This window comes from Mustela lutreola, chromosome 3 (assembly GCF_030435805.1).
Source record: "Mustela lutreola isolate mMusLut2 chromosome 3, mMusLut2.pri, whole genome shotgun sequence".
NCBI classification, from domain to species: domain Eukaryota; kingdom Metazoa; phylum Chordata; class Mammalia; order Carnivora; family Mustelidae; genus Mustela; species Mustela lutreola.
Genome location: NC_081292.1, coordinates 2,994,618 through 3,007,945, shown reverse-complemented (window position 1 = coordinate 3,007,945; position 13,328 = coordinate 2,994,618). Strand labels below are relative to the sequence as shown.

General features: G+C 50.7%; 1 protein-coding gene across 15 annotated transcripts in view; it reads right to left on the bottom strand.

Moving 5' to 3' along the window:
• The window catches only part of PTK2 (protein tyrosine kinase 2), a 248,122-nt gene that overhangs the window by 74,967 nt on the left and 159,827 nt on the right, over window positions 1-13,328 (bottom strand). For 11 of the 15 annotated variants that reach the window (XM_059165537.1, XM_059165536.1, XM_059165535.1 and 8 more), the window contains 3 exons: window positions 11,807-11,859; window positions 2,462-2,542; window positions 1,499-1,516 (listed from right to left, as the gene is read on the bottom strand). In XM_059165537.1, the coding sequence (XP_059021520.1) occupies window positions 1,499-1,516; window positions 2,462-2,542; window positions 11,807-11,859 (152 nt within the window). The remainder of the gene's footprint in view (window positions 1-1,498; window positions 1,517-2,461; window positions 2,543-11,806; window positions 11,860-13,328) is intronic. The other 4 variants (XM_059165529.1, XM_059165532.1, XM_059165533.1 and 1 more) reach the window with 2 other exon arrangements.

Genomic DNA, 13,328 nt, shown 5'->3' with positions numbered 1-13,328 from the left:
CTCTGCCACACCCGTCCAACTCTGAGCCACCCCCTGCGCACAGCTGCGTGTGACCGCGCTCCCATGTGGACCCTGACATGGGAATTTCACAGAGTTTTGATGCCACAAATACTGTTCTTTTGATTTTTCCCCAATCGTTAAGAAAAGTAATAATCATTCTATGCCCCAGGGCCAATACAAAAACCAGAGGCGGGCTGTATTTCGCCCACAGGCCTCTGTCTGTGGACTCCCGGCCTAGAGCAAGCGGCTAATGCCTTAAGGCCCAGCTTGTTCATCTGCAAAATGGGGGCAGAAAGACTTGCCCCATCTGACTGACAGAACTGGGAAAGGCCACCGTGGAAAAATGGTTTCAATGCTTAGAGCATGTGGGAATAACCACCTGTGGGCAAACATTTGTTCAAATTCTTGGGCTTTCATGGTAATCCTCACAACAACCATGAGACCCTTCACGGATGAAGACGCACGAGATGAAGCAGTTCGCTCTGGACCCCTCAGCCAGGCTGCTGGTGACGTGATGGGGCCGTGGGGGCGGCAGGAGCCCGGAGTCTCCCTCCTGACCAGGCGCCCCGCAGCAGCCTCGGCCTCGGCCTCAGCAGTCTCCCCACCACGGGCTCATCAGTCCCCGCTCGGGCTCTGCAGTAAGGCCAGCACCCGGAGTCCCACGCCTGTGCACGGGGGACTCCGTGCCAGCAGTGGCTGCTGACTGGCGGGTAACTACCCAGGAGGGGTCTCCACTGTCCGTCCCACGAATCACATGCACCTTCCCAAAGTCACGTTTAGTAAACATCTTTCACTACTTGAGTTACCAACCCTACAGTGAAAACGATACAGTGAAAACGATACAGTAAAAGCATTTTCTCCTTTAATCATGAGGAAAAATGCAACCCTCCCCTCAATCTGAGTTTAGTGTAAAGAGTACAGAGTTTCATGCAGGCAACACATGAAGTGGGCAACAGAAAACACAACACGTGACTTTCAAGTTTCTCGTTTTTTAGGCGCTACCCTCCACCGCTTGGAGAATCGCCCTGATCGCTGCTGCTGGTATCTCTCTAGTTTGTGTAAAAAATCATTTCTTGTCCCTTCCTTTCTACTGCCCACTCCCAGACTAAGAATTATGATATAAATATATATATACACATATATATATACACACACCATACTTTGAAAATGTTCTATGGATTTCTATCATTTACAGCTTTTAAGTCTGACTAATCTTGTTGACTAGTACTGTTCTGACAACTGTTCTAGAAATCTAAAGTTCTAATCATAAAATCTAGAAAATTCTCTATGTGTAAATACGACTCAACTCAAATTTACCACTGAGACATGACAGAGAAACTGATAAAGCCAAGTTTTAAGAGACCATTTGTTCACATCATCATTTTTTTAATTTGTTTTGCTGGATCAAAACCACATTTCGCCTTTCATTACATACCGAACCATATTTATGAATAAATATTTCTCATATTAGAAACACAAATGTGAAAATAAATATTACCGTCCCCACTAATTTCATCTGCAGATCCAGGTAGCATGCAAAGAAAGGGGGGAGGCGGGGGGGGGAGGAGGGCAGGGAGGGGAGAGAGGGAGACACACTATTAAAAAGACAAGTAAGTCAAAGCACAAAGAAAACAAAAAAATCTCCCCCCAGGTCTAATTCAAAAGATGAGCGAGCGATTGCAGTAGTGAGTGTGTTTACTTGGCGTCAGGGCATCACGCCGAGTTTCCAGCTGTCCACACGTCATACAGAGCTCCACAGCCGTTCTGTAAAGCTGGTCCCGACCACACTGAATAGAACTAATCTGACAGGCTCTCAGTTAACTGCTAAAACTAGCCTGTACCCGCTCAAAGGAGAGTTGCATCCTGTCAGATAACAGTGAAGAGAAGCAGTCATCCCTGAGTCTGGTGAAGGCTAGCCTCCCCCAGGGAGCCCCAGGCCAGGCCCAGCACAGAAGCTGAACAACGTGCCAAGTTTCCACGTGAATTTATGCAGCGTTGGGAGAAATCCCTGTTCCGATCATTAAAAATAACCTTTGCTTCCCAAGAAAAGATGCAAGTGGCCTGCCGGCCTCAGCTCCACAGCGCCCCCGAGTGCCTGCCAGCGAAGCACGACAAGCAGCCGGGGGTCCCTCGGACCCTCCTCCATTCCGCAGCACGCTGCTGTAGGACACCCGCAGCGTAGACCGAGGTACCTGCCGGCCCCCCAAATCAAACCAGGAAGCCTCGCCTCGCCCGGTCATGCATTTGAAAACCAGCACACAGGCAAACAGGACGTCTTCTCTCCGAGGGCAGCCCCCAGCGGGTCAGTGTGAACCGCCGCCCCGTGCGGCTGCTGGGCAGCACAGAGCATGTACACGGAGCCCCGGTTAAGGCACACTCAGCTCAGGGCAATGTACAAGCGTCCGGTTAGGCCCGCGGCCCGGGCGGGGTTAGTGGGAGCCGACACGAGCGAGTGCAGTACCGGTAGAAGGTTCATGGGAACAGAAGACCAAAGGGAGAAAGCGCCTAGCTTTCTTAACTTTATGCTGGCGGGGACTGACTCCTTTATAAAGAGGCAAGAGGAAGAAAGAGAAAAATAGAAACACATTATTTCATACGAAAATACAAAAGAAAACTTACGTTACATTTTAAGGCAGCTCTATAAAAGCAAATACAAACTTGGAATGCTTTCATTGGACTACTGGCTCACTTTATTCCTTACTCTGATTTGACTTGAGTTTTAAAAAGCATACTAATATTTCAAAATACAAGTTCCTCTTTTAGCCAAGATTAGCACTAGATACAGAAACTCTTAGCCAGACACACGAGTCTCCCAGCTCTGCAGAGCCAGCCAAGTGAAGGTAGTACAGACATTTTTACAAATAACAAAACTGAAACAAACTGAAAACAAGACCAAAAAAAAAAAAAAAAATCAATAAATAATCCAAGAATCCTGTGGACATTCAACCACAAGGAAAAACTGCCAGAAACTAGCACATCGTGATCTGTGAGTTTCATGAGCAATTTCCCCCAAATCATCAACAAAGACACAGGCTCACAGACCTCCAGGGTATACCCTAAATAAATGACTTTAACATACAAACTAGCAATGAGGTGTCTGAATGCGCAGCCTGCAAAGTCCTGTGGCCCCTAGCACGGTCTGCTCACGAACTGCGCACTGCGACAGCGTCTCTGCTCCAGATGCCGGGGGCAGCCCAGCCTGCCAGAAGTGCAGCGCAGCAGCGCAGAGAAGCAACAACCACAGTGTGGCACGGGGCAGAGAGGGCGTCTGTCAGACGGAAGTCAGAACAGGGGACTACAGCTCCTGAACACGCAGCGCTAAGAACACGGGACACAGAAGACACGCAACATTTAAAGGCATCCCAGGGGTCCCCTCGAGAAAGGACTTCAGGGGTGGCCCAGGGAGAGCAGGGCCAGGACCCACTGATGCAGGGACTTACAGACGGTGTCAGCGTGTTAGGAACGGAAGCAAGAGCAACGGAAACAGACCACGGAGTGATATTTCAGATGCTGCATTATGGCCACGACCCTGTTACAGAGGGTTTCACCCTCTTGTCGCCGTCAGGAGGGTGCAGCTTCCTGTGGAGGCCTGGCGCTAAGCCTGCATGTGCCCAGGTGGGCCTGGGCCTGGGGCTGAGGACGAGGGCAAGGGCAGGAGCTCCAGGGGCTGTGATGGCTGAGACAGGAACCCAGACGGCGGGAAAGGGGACAGCATTCCGTCAGTGTCCTGACTTCGGTAATTACATTGTGATCGTGTGAGAGGATGTCTCTGGTCTTCGGAAATACACGTCGGAACACTTGTCAGTAATGGGGTACACCATGTCCGCAAGTCCCATCAAACAGCCCAAAGGGGAAAAAACTGAGCAAAGACAAGGAGGCCAAAATACAGTGAGTCCAAGTAAGCAAGAGGAGAAACTTCATTTTACTGTACTAAACCCATTCTCTGGGTGTGGAATTATGGAAACATAAAATAATCAAAGAACACATATTTGAGTTGAGATGCGGGCTCCCCTACTCATTCTTTGACCTTGAAAAAGTTACCGAACTTGTTTCATCGGTGAAGTGAGGCAGTGATGGCCTCACCCCGTGGGGTTCCCCAGGCTCCTGGCACAGGGCAGCTGCTTCCCAAGTGTGAGCTAGTCCCATTCTCTATCGCTTATTTTATTTCTAAACTGACCTGAGTACTGAGTTTTCCTCCAACAAGGGCTCTGAGGGGAAGCCACGGTCCTGGCTTTGAGGGCGGTGGCGCCCCAGGGCAGGGGCCGGGGCTGGTAGGGGAAGTGACCAGAGGCTTAGAGGAGATGCTGTGGATTCCACAGCGGTGAAGGGCGGGGGGCGGGGGTGATACAGGAAGCTTCTCCAGGAGCTGGCACCCCGGGCGTCAGCTGGAGGGGACCAGCGCTCTCCTTCCTGCTTGTCTTTAGTGACATAAGCAGAGCAGCAGCCCAGATAAGGCCAAAGTGCACAAATCCATAACACTGCGCAGAAAATTCCTAACGCTGCTCAGAAAACCGGAATGCTGCTCGGAAGACGAGGGCACAGAAGAACAAGACCCAGCCAGGGCAGCGCCGCATCATTTTAGAAAACCGGAGAGTAAAGGGAATGCAGAGGGCAGCTCTCCATCTCTCCTGTAGGAAGCATGTCCCAGGGTGAACGAAGAGCCGGGAGGAAAAGCTGTTTTTGCAAAGACGACAGTTAACGAGGTAAAGACGCGGCAGAAGTCACGGGAGGCCACCTCACGGCCCGATAGAATCCAGGCCGGCAAAGACACGGGCACGAAGGCCTCGGGTGCGGTGCTCACGGGAGCTTTAGAACGCTTGCTCGGACACTGACCCAGCCGACTGGTCGGTCTGCAGGTCCTGGCCTGGTCAGTCTGCAGGTCCTGGCGAGAGCGAGCTACATGGGGTGTGTTCTTGTAAACAACCCAACAAGCCGCTGAGCCTGAATCTGATCCAACTTCCCTTGATCCTAGTAAATGGCCCATGGCCCCTGGGGAATACAGAAATGCAGGGGCCCAGGGGGAGCACATCAGCACAGCGTCACAGACGTGTCCCTATCTGGGCCCAGGGTGTGGGGACAACAGCATAGGCGACACAATGTCTTCAACAGATAAAGCGCGGCGATGCTGCTTATTAGTGGAGGTGACCGGGGGAAGGTACAGGGACACGGGGCTGAGGTAACAGGCGTGTGGCCTGGGAAGTGTGGAAAAGTGAACACGCCGTTGAGTCTGTGGTCGTACTCGTTGCTCTGTGTTTCCTGTGGGCTTTTCCTCCTGGGAGGGGTCTCAGCTGCTCCCGCAGGGGGCCTCCACGTGTCTCTCTACACGTCTGCAGCCCAGGGGTCAAGGCCAGCTCAAGACTCAGGACTAGGAACGCAGTTTAGCTCTGGAGACTACTTTAGAATGCATGGTCTAGCCATCTCAGTGCCCATGTGACTCCAGAGTAGTTTTCTCAATCCCATGAGAAGCCAGAAAGGGGAGAGGCAGGTGGTTGGGCTAACTGGTCTCAGCAGAGACAGAGTTCCAGCGCCCTGGTGAAGGCAGCGGAGGGAAGCCAGCACAGCGGGCTGCCCTGGCCATCAGCCACCCTGACCACACCCAGGGAGAAACCACTGTGACCCTATTGACGACTGAATGTCTCTCCTAACAGGAGACAGATTATAGAGCCTACTAGTGATCGCTGCAATCCGAGCTTCTAGTAAGCCAGCTACTTGGAACAAGCCAGTAACACCCAATACTTACACTTCCTGCAATTAAATATACTCAGCACCATCGATTTGATTAAGTTACATCACAGAGCACGTAAATTATAAAAATCAACTCTGCACGTACTAAGTGCTAATACTCTAAGTTAGGGTTCTTAAAAAAAAATTCCCAAAAGCTAGTGTTAAAATCAAGCTTTCAGCAATAGACAGGACTGCACTGTAAACCAGAGCAGTGAGAACTGAAGCCAACAGGCAAACCGGACAAAAGAAACCCTTTCAAACCCGAGTAGAGGGCAGGCTTTTGAATTTTAACAGAAGAATGTCAGACATGAGGCAGTACTATGCTATTCTGGACAAATGGGGGGACAGACCACAATGCAATCACACTCAAGACTGTTCCAAACCAGTCCTCCCTCCACAAAGGAAAGTCACTAAGCTTCTGAATGATTCAGAGTGGTCTAGGGTAAAGAGAGCGGGTTGTCGAGTTCCAGGCGTAAGTTTCTATCAGGCTTTCTAGCGGGCCCGGCTACCTCACCTCTTGAGTCTTAATCTCCTCACCTGTAAAGTGGGAATGGTACGAGGAAGAATGTCTGGAGGTTTAAACAAGACAGCGCAGGTGAACATGGCAGGCATCATCTCTGGGCCCCGTGTGCGTATAAATATCTGTGGACAGGAGCGCCTGGGGGGCTCAGTGGGTTAAAGCCTCTGCCTTCAGCTCAGGTCATGATCCCAGGGTTCTGGAATCGAGCCCCGCATCGGGCTCTGTTCCGTAGGGAGCCTGCTTCCCCCTCTCTCTCTGCCTGACTCTCTGCCTACTTGTGATCTGTGTCAAATAAATAAATAAAATCTTAAAAAAAAATTTTTTTTTAAAAATACCTGTGTATAAACTTGTGTTTATGCATCTGCAACACAGTAACAAGTGAGTCACAGACCATGCATGTGCCACCTTGTATTTTACAGAGCTTTACAGTTTACAAACTATTTTGCATATATAAGTGACTTATAAATTTATAATGAATCAGCTGAAAGCAAGTAACATTTATTTTGTTAAATACATTTTAGTTTAGGGGTGCCTGGGTGGCACAGTGGGTTAAGCCTCTGCCTTCAGCTCAGGTCATGATCTCAGGATCCTGGGATGGAGCCCCACATTGGGCTCTCTGCTCAGCGGAGCCTGCTTCCCCTCTCTCTCTGCCTGCCTCTCTGTCAACTTGTGATCTCTGACAAATAAATAAATAAAATCTTTAAAAAAAAAATACATTTTAGTTTAGAGTAATTTTTAGTCACTAACTGGAAAAATCTAAAAGCCATAAAGGAAATGATGATGCACAATTAACAACTAAACCAAAAAATCTGTTCCGAAGTTAAAATTTTCTAAATTGCAACAAATACTGAAAAAGTGCTGTCACACAGGGCTCAGCAGAAACAATCAAACCAGACATCTCTGACAGAAAAAGATCACCACGTCCACGTTCATGGCAGAGATGTAAAAGAGAAAAACGTTCTACAACCTCTGACCCCACTTCATGCAATCGAAACGGTCAACCGGAGCCCTGGTCATACTGTGGCTGCGTCATCACCACGTGCGGCCCTGTACTTCTGGTCACAGTAAGGTTTAAAAAACAAACCACGAAAACCCTAAAACTCAGAAACCAACCAAACAAAAAACCAGAGTTTATACCTTCAAAACATTTAAAATTCAGCTTTATTCACTGCCCTGTGTTCCTGGAGCATTTGTGTGTGTGTACATACACACACACACACACACACACACTCACTCTCTCTCTCCCTCTCTCTCTCTCCCGGCTCAAGCCCCATCCACGATGCAGGCCACCCCCCTCCCTGCCATGCTCGCAGCCCCTTCCTGCAAGCACTGGGCTCTCGGTCCTAACTGAGCTGCGCTATAATACACACGTGTCTCCAAAATCTTATTAGGCTAAAAAAAATTACCTTAGGCCCTCGGAATGATGTGCCCAGGGAACTGTGCTGTTACTCTTTAAATCTTTCAATGTTACATCTATTTTCATAGGGAAATTTTGCCGAGACTTCAAAGGCAATCTCTCCGTATGGTCACCATACAGCTATGGTCTTAATGAAGATGACTGAGGACTGACATTTCTTTGCAAGAAAACAAGAATGAGAGCCTGGTACCTCCTCTCGCAAAGTCAGGATTCTGCTCCATTTCCCAACCAGGGATCCACCCAGAGCTGAAACGCCTTTGGTTATCTGGATCTTCATTCTCCCTGTTGGCGGGCTTCCACGCTCCTCACCCAAATGCTCCAGAACCACTCTCAGTGATGAGCTCACAGGCCGCCATCCGAGAGCCAAGCGCTCTCACGTGCCTGCGAGCTCCGAGTGTCCTGCCTTTCTTCCTTCTGCTCCCGGTCCTGGAATTGCATTTCTAAGTCCTGGGCTGTCTCCACACCTCGCTCAGGCATCCACTGACTCACTCAAACACAGTTATGAAGTACTGATGTCCCTCCCATCAATAAGCAGAAAACTAGAACAGCCTTTGCCCTATGATGGGGCTGTGATCTTGTGGACAAGACGGTTTCTAAATTGATCACATCCATCTAAAGACTTTTCATAACAGAAGGATGCACAGTGGGCTAGAGTACTCTGGGGAAGGAGTCTGGAGTAGTCAGGGAAGGCTTCTAGGAGGTGGTGATATCTGAATCTGGTCTGAAGACCAAATAAGAACTTTTCAGAAACAGGGCAGTCAGACAAGTTCCACTTTCTCCACCTTGCAAGTGCTTCTCCATCTGTACCCAAGGGAACCCCTCTAAACTGGCACTGAAAGAGAACACTGCCTAGGGGGCAATAATGCCCAGTTCCAGTCATTTCAAGGGCGACAGTAACACATCTGTTTACTTTCTGAGTTTCTTTGCTCAGATCTGTGAGAGAGGGAGGAAAAAGGTGCTGTAAGGCTATCAGAGATCATAGCTAAGGCCTGTGAAGGACTTAATGCCGGGAAGCCATTCTGAACACTTACTAAGGAGAGTCCTGTCCCCTCCTTGCTGTGTGTGACCCCGGCCAAGCTGCTGTACCTGCTGCATCTCCTGGTCCCTCTCCCTGATCTCAGCCACCTCGGTTGCAACTCTCACTTCACTCAGCTACCGGCCCCCATATTACCTGATCAGAGATACTTTCCTTGACCACAATTCTATGATCTCTTAAAAAGTGTTCTTTATTTACATAGTCTCTACTCCCAGTGTGTGGCCAGAACTCATGACCCCAAGATCTAGAGTTGCACACTCCGACTGAGGCAGCCAGGGGCCCCTGACTACAGTTTTCAAAAGCCTCCCCCTTGCTGCTCTCGGTTCACCTGCTACGTTTTAATCCAGTGTCTCTGATCTGTCTCCTCCACAGAGTGCCAACTGCGTCACGGCAGGGACGTGGCCTTGCTCTTGCCGTCCTACCCCGCACTCAGCACGGTGCCTGCACGCGGCCAGCGCACGGCACTTGCTGACTCATGCACAGTGGAGACTGTCGAACTGCACTGACACCCATCTCACAGGGCTCGCGAGGGGCTCCATGAGACAGGGCGAGACAAGAGAAGCACGCGCTTGCGGTTGGCATGTCACGGGACCGCAGCTCCAGCTGGGAGCCAGGACAAAGAGAGTGGGCTCGCTGCAGGGGTAGCAGACCCCAGTCTGCAGGCCCGGGGCAGCGGGTTCTCTCCCTCAGGGGCCCAGGGCCACCCCCACGTGGTGCAGGTCTCCACGCTGCTCGGTAAAGAAATCCCCCGGGGCTGGAAACCGTACAGGCTTTCTGGGTATCAATGTAAGAGCTTCCGGGTTAGTGTGAGGCAGGCTCCTGGTGGGCCGGATGTTAGGTTTTACGGTCTCTGTGGGGACATAAATACCCACACGGGTCAGCCCAGTTCACTGAAGGGAGTAGGCAGCGGTGGGATGACCAGGGTGCGGAGCACTGCAGAGCCACTGGTGTGGTCGCGAAAGGTCCCCTAAACCCCAAGTGCTCTCCTTCGCCTGCAGTGGTAAATGACCACAGTGACAAGCACGTTAGAGTGTCACCGTAAGAACGGGAACACAGTGACCCGGGCTCCGGCCAAAGGGACAGCTCCAGCAAGCTCACCGGCTGCTGTGAGAGGGTGGGGGAAGAAGCTGGAAAACGACGTGTGTGTCGGCAGGGGCAGCTCTGAGGGCTAAGCTCAGGGGCCTAAACTTTGTCCAACTGTAAATTCGAACTGCAGGTCTCTGACCAGACAGGTGCCTATTTAAATGATATCCACAGGATGGCAATGCGGTTGATTAACCTGGAGGAGGGACCGCGGTCAGACCTGCGGCTAGGGGAGAGCTAGGGACGATGAAGGCGGGCGGGAAAGCGGGGGTGGCAGAGACGTAGACCCCGATGTTCGAGGACGTCCGTTGCTAAAAGCTCTGAAGTTCAAAGCCTGAAGCAGGGAGGACACGGATTAAAGGGAACCAGGAGAACCGAAGGAGCCGATGTGAAGGGTTTCGGAGGACCTCATCTGAGCCGCAGTCCCGACACACCTGACAGGGCACCCCTGCTCTCGCTTCAGCGTGGGCTGGGGAGCACACTGGCCCCCACGGGGCTGGTGCACATGCTCATGGCCCAAAGCATGACGGTGCGGAGCTCTGAGAGCGGCACAGCTGGCCCCGATCTCACCTGTTCTAGACGGCACACTGCGGGTCATCCCAGGGCGCCGGCTGTCCTCTCCGCGGGACCCAGGCCTGCTCAGAGAGTGACTCCTCTGCCACGCTCACCACTTTAGCGCTGGCAGCTTTTGTCTGTGCAAATGGATCACAAACTCCCTGAGGGCCTGGTTAACGCCTGCCCCATGGTGGCCCAGCCCCGCCACTGGGTTTGGAGAGCACACCCGTGAAGGCAGCATGCCGGCATAAAGGACTATTCTTCCAGAACGTGCTGGCAAGCCCACAGCCCACCAGACATCTGACGGGCCAGGGCCCCAGCTCGAGTACCCAGAATGTTCTCCAGCTCGTCAGGGAGTGACTGCAGTGCTCTGGCACATCTGTCCCACAGCTCATCACTAGAGTCTTTGCCGAGTATATAAAGCTGGGCATGAACACTTCTTGAGAGAGTGTTGTGGGGTGTTTGTGCACAGTAAAAAATCAGCAATTACATTTGGATGCTGGAACACTAGGGAGGAATATAGTCATTGACCTGGCAGAAGCATAAAACTAAATTTCAGAAAAAATTAACTCAAGGGAAATCAAAAGAATAGGAATTAGGTTTCTTCTGAGTCATATTATTAGACACTGGAGTTATTAGGAAGCTGCTGTTGTAGAAACGTAGCACAGAGCTCAGACTGGACTGTAGATGTGCGTGTGTGCACGTATGTACACGAATGCGCACACATGCATGTCTGTGTGTTGCGTTCATGTGTGCACACATATGTGTGTCTGCATGCTGTGTTCACGTGTGCACACACATGCGTGTCTGCATGGACGTATAAAAGACAACAAACTTGGGTCCACAGAAGATGCTTCCCGTTCCTGCTTTCCTCATTTCCCACATTATTCAATGGGGGAAAATGGCATATATTTTTTGAAAACATACGAAGGAAAGCAAACCATACTCATGACCCCCAGCAAAGAATAGTTAACATACTGCCTGTGCCAGTATCTTAACTATATCTCTTAAAAAAGCAATATTCAAACATGAGTTGATGTTAATTGTGAAAAACAGAAACCACTGAAAAACATTTTGCATTTTTTGAACTCAGAACAACAATAAATACACCAAGTACACACTGTTACATTCTAGGTTGCAAAGATACATTATAGTGGCAGGCTCCAGAGTGAGAGCATTCACTCTGAACAGGATCAACATAGCATCACAACTGAAGCGAAACTCGCAATTCTATATGGTCTTGGAAGAAATCCAGTATTACACATACGTCTTCTCTAGGGAAAATCTGTGAACCACATTTAAACCTGTTTAATGACGTTAAAATTCAGGAGCTTTGGGTCATCAGACTGCTTAGCTTTCTAAGCTATTCTAGAAAGAGCCATCACAACTGAGAGGCCCCTCCGGCTACAGCACTGTGAACGTTTCCGCGGGGCAGCTGGCCGGCTGGGGCTTTCCGGGGGGACCTTCTCACCTGACACAGAGACCGCGTGTGTCCGCACGCCTTGCTTCTCGCTGTTGGCCGGCCTGAAACAGAGAGGAGCAAAGCCGTGAGCGCCTAGAGTCGGGACCACGCTGTTTCTCACGGAGACCACCCACTTTCGAGGATCATTTTTAAGATGAAGCGCTACTACCCGAGGCACTTAAAATAACCAGACCGCGCTACTGTTCTAGAAGTCAGGAATCACAACAGGCAACTGGAGGAACGCTGAGCAGCTCCGAGAAAGCCACTCGCGCTAGCAGTTTCCGCCCTACACCTCCACTCTGCGTCGCTGGGTATGTGGGTCCGGTTAGGCTTTACACTGCGATATGAGACTGCAGGGGACCGGCCTGCGCTTACGAAGCAGAGGGAAGAGACACCCAGAGCTGGAATCACACTCTAAAACAGAATGTGAGACCCTGGAGGGTCCCCGGCCCTTCTTCAGGTCACAGCACGCAAAGGGCCGGCAGGACACTGGTACCTGTTCTCGTTATTTATCGACCGAAAACAAGTAAGCCCCGTTTACCTGGTTACTTGTTTCATGCAATGGCCCCACAACAGGTGTGTTTTACATATTCACCCACATAAAGTAAAATTTTGGCCAAAAGTCTTAGCGACACTTAAAATACAGAATTATAGTTCCGTTTTAAACTTTTAGAAAGCACAAAACACAGAGAAAGTAAAGGAACCCCAGACTCTTGAGATGCCAGAGCGAGCTGCCTCTGACGTTTTCATGGAAGACTCCTTCCAGGTCCTTACGCGTGCACTACAGAAATGCTGAACAGAAAATGGTTCTAGCACATAGAATGGACCCTGGGAAACAGGGGACCCGAGAGCAGACCCCTCGAGAGCAGGAACATCCCGTACATGGTCATGGGGCCTCTGTGGTCAGGGATCTCAGCACAGAGCCATGGGAGCCGGCTCCTTTTACAGAGTTCTCTGTGTATCTGCAATCTCACGATCTCTGAGGCTAAACCAGAGCTGCGGCGGGACACGTCAGCAGCTCTAGCTCCACGGCCCCTACCAGACTCCCTGCAACTCCCCAAACTGGGCGCACTAAGAAGTCCAGGTGCGTGCTCCCGAGAGCAGGCCGGGCCGGTCGCCTCCACACTCCGCAGCCCGCGGTCTCCGGGGACTGTGGCCACTCAGCCTGCCCAGCACCGCCTGCCACCAACGGCCACCACAGCGTTTGCTGCTCTATGATTTATGGCCATGGCGCCCTTTCAAAGTTCGCTTCTTTATTCAGTGTTTCTAGCGTCTGTTGCCACTTCTGACCTACTATACTCTCCATCCACTTCTGTACCTAGGTTTATGATTCTGTTTATGACTCTGTTTATGATTCCATTTTAATCGTCAAAGTCATCTCTCACAGATTTTCTGCAGTTGAAGATATTCTGGGCTTAAGTTTCTGGCCTAACGTGGGACACTAATGAATATCTATTTAACATTACTGAGTTTGGGAAACACGCTGCCTGAGAGCTGAAAGCGAGCTGCTTTGGCCCATCCCTCCCCCGCC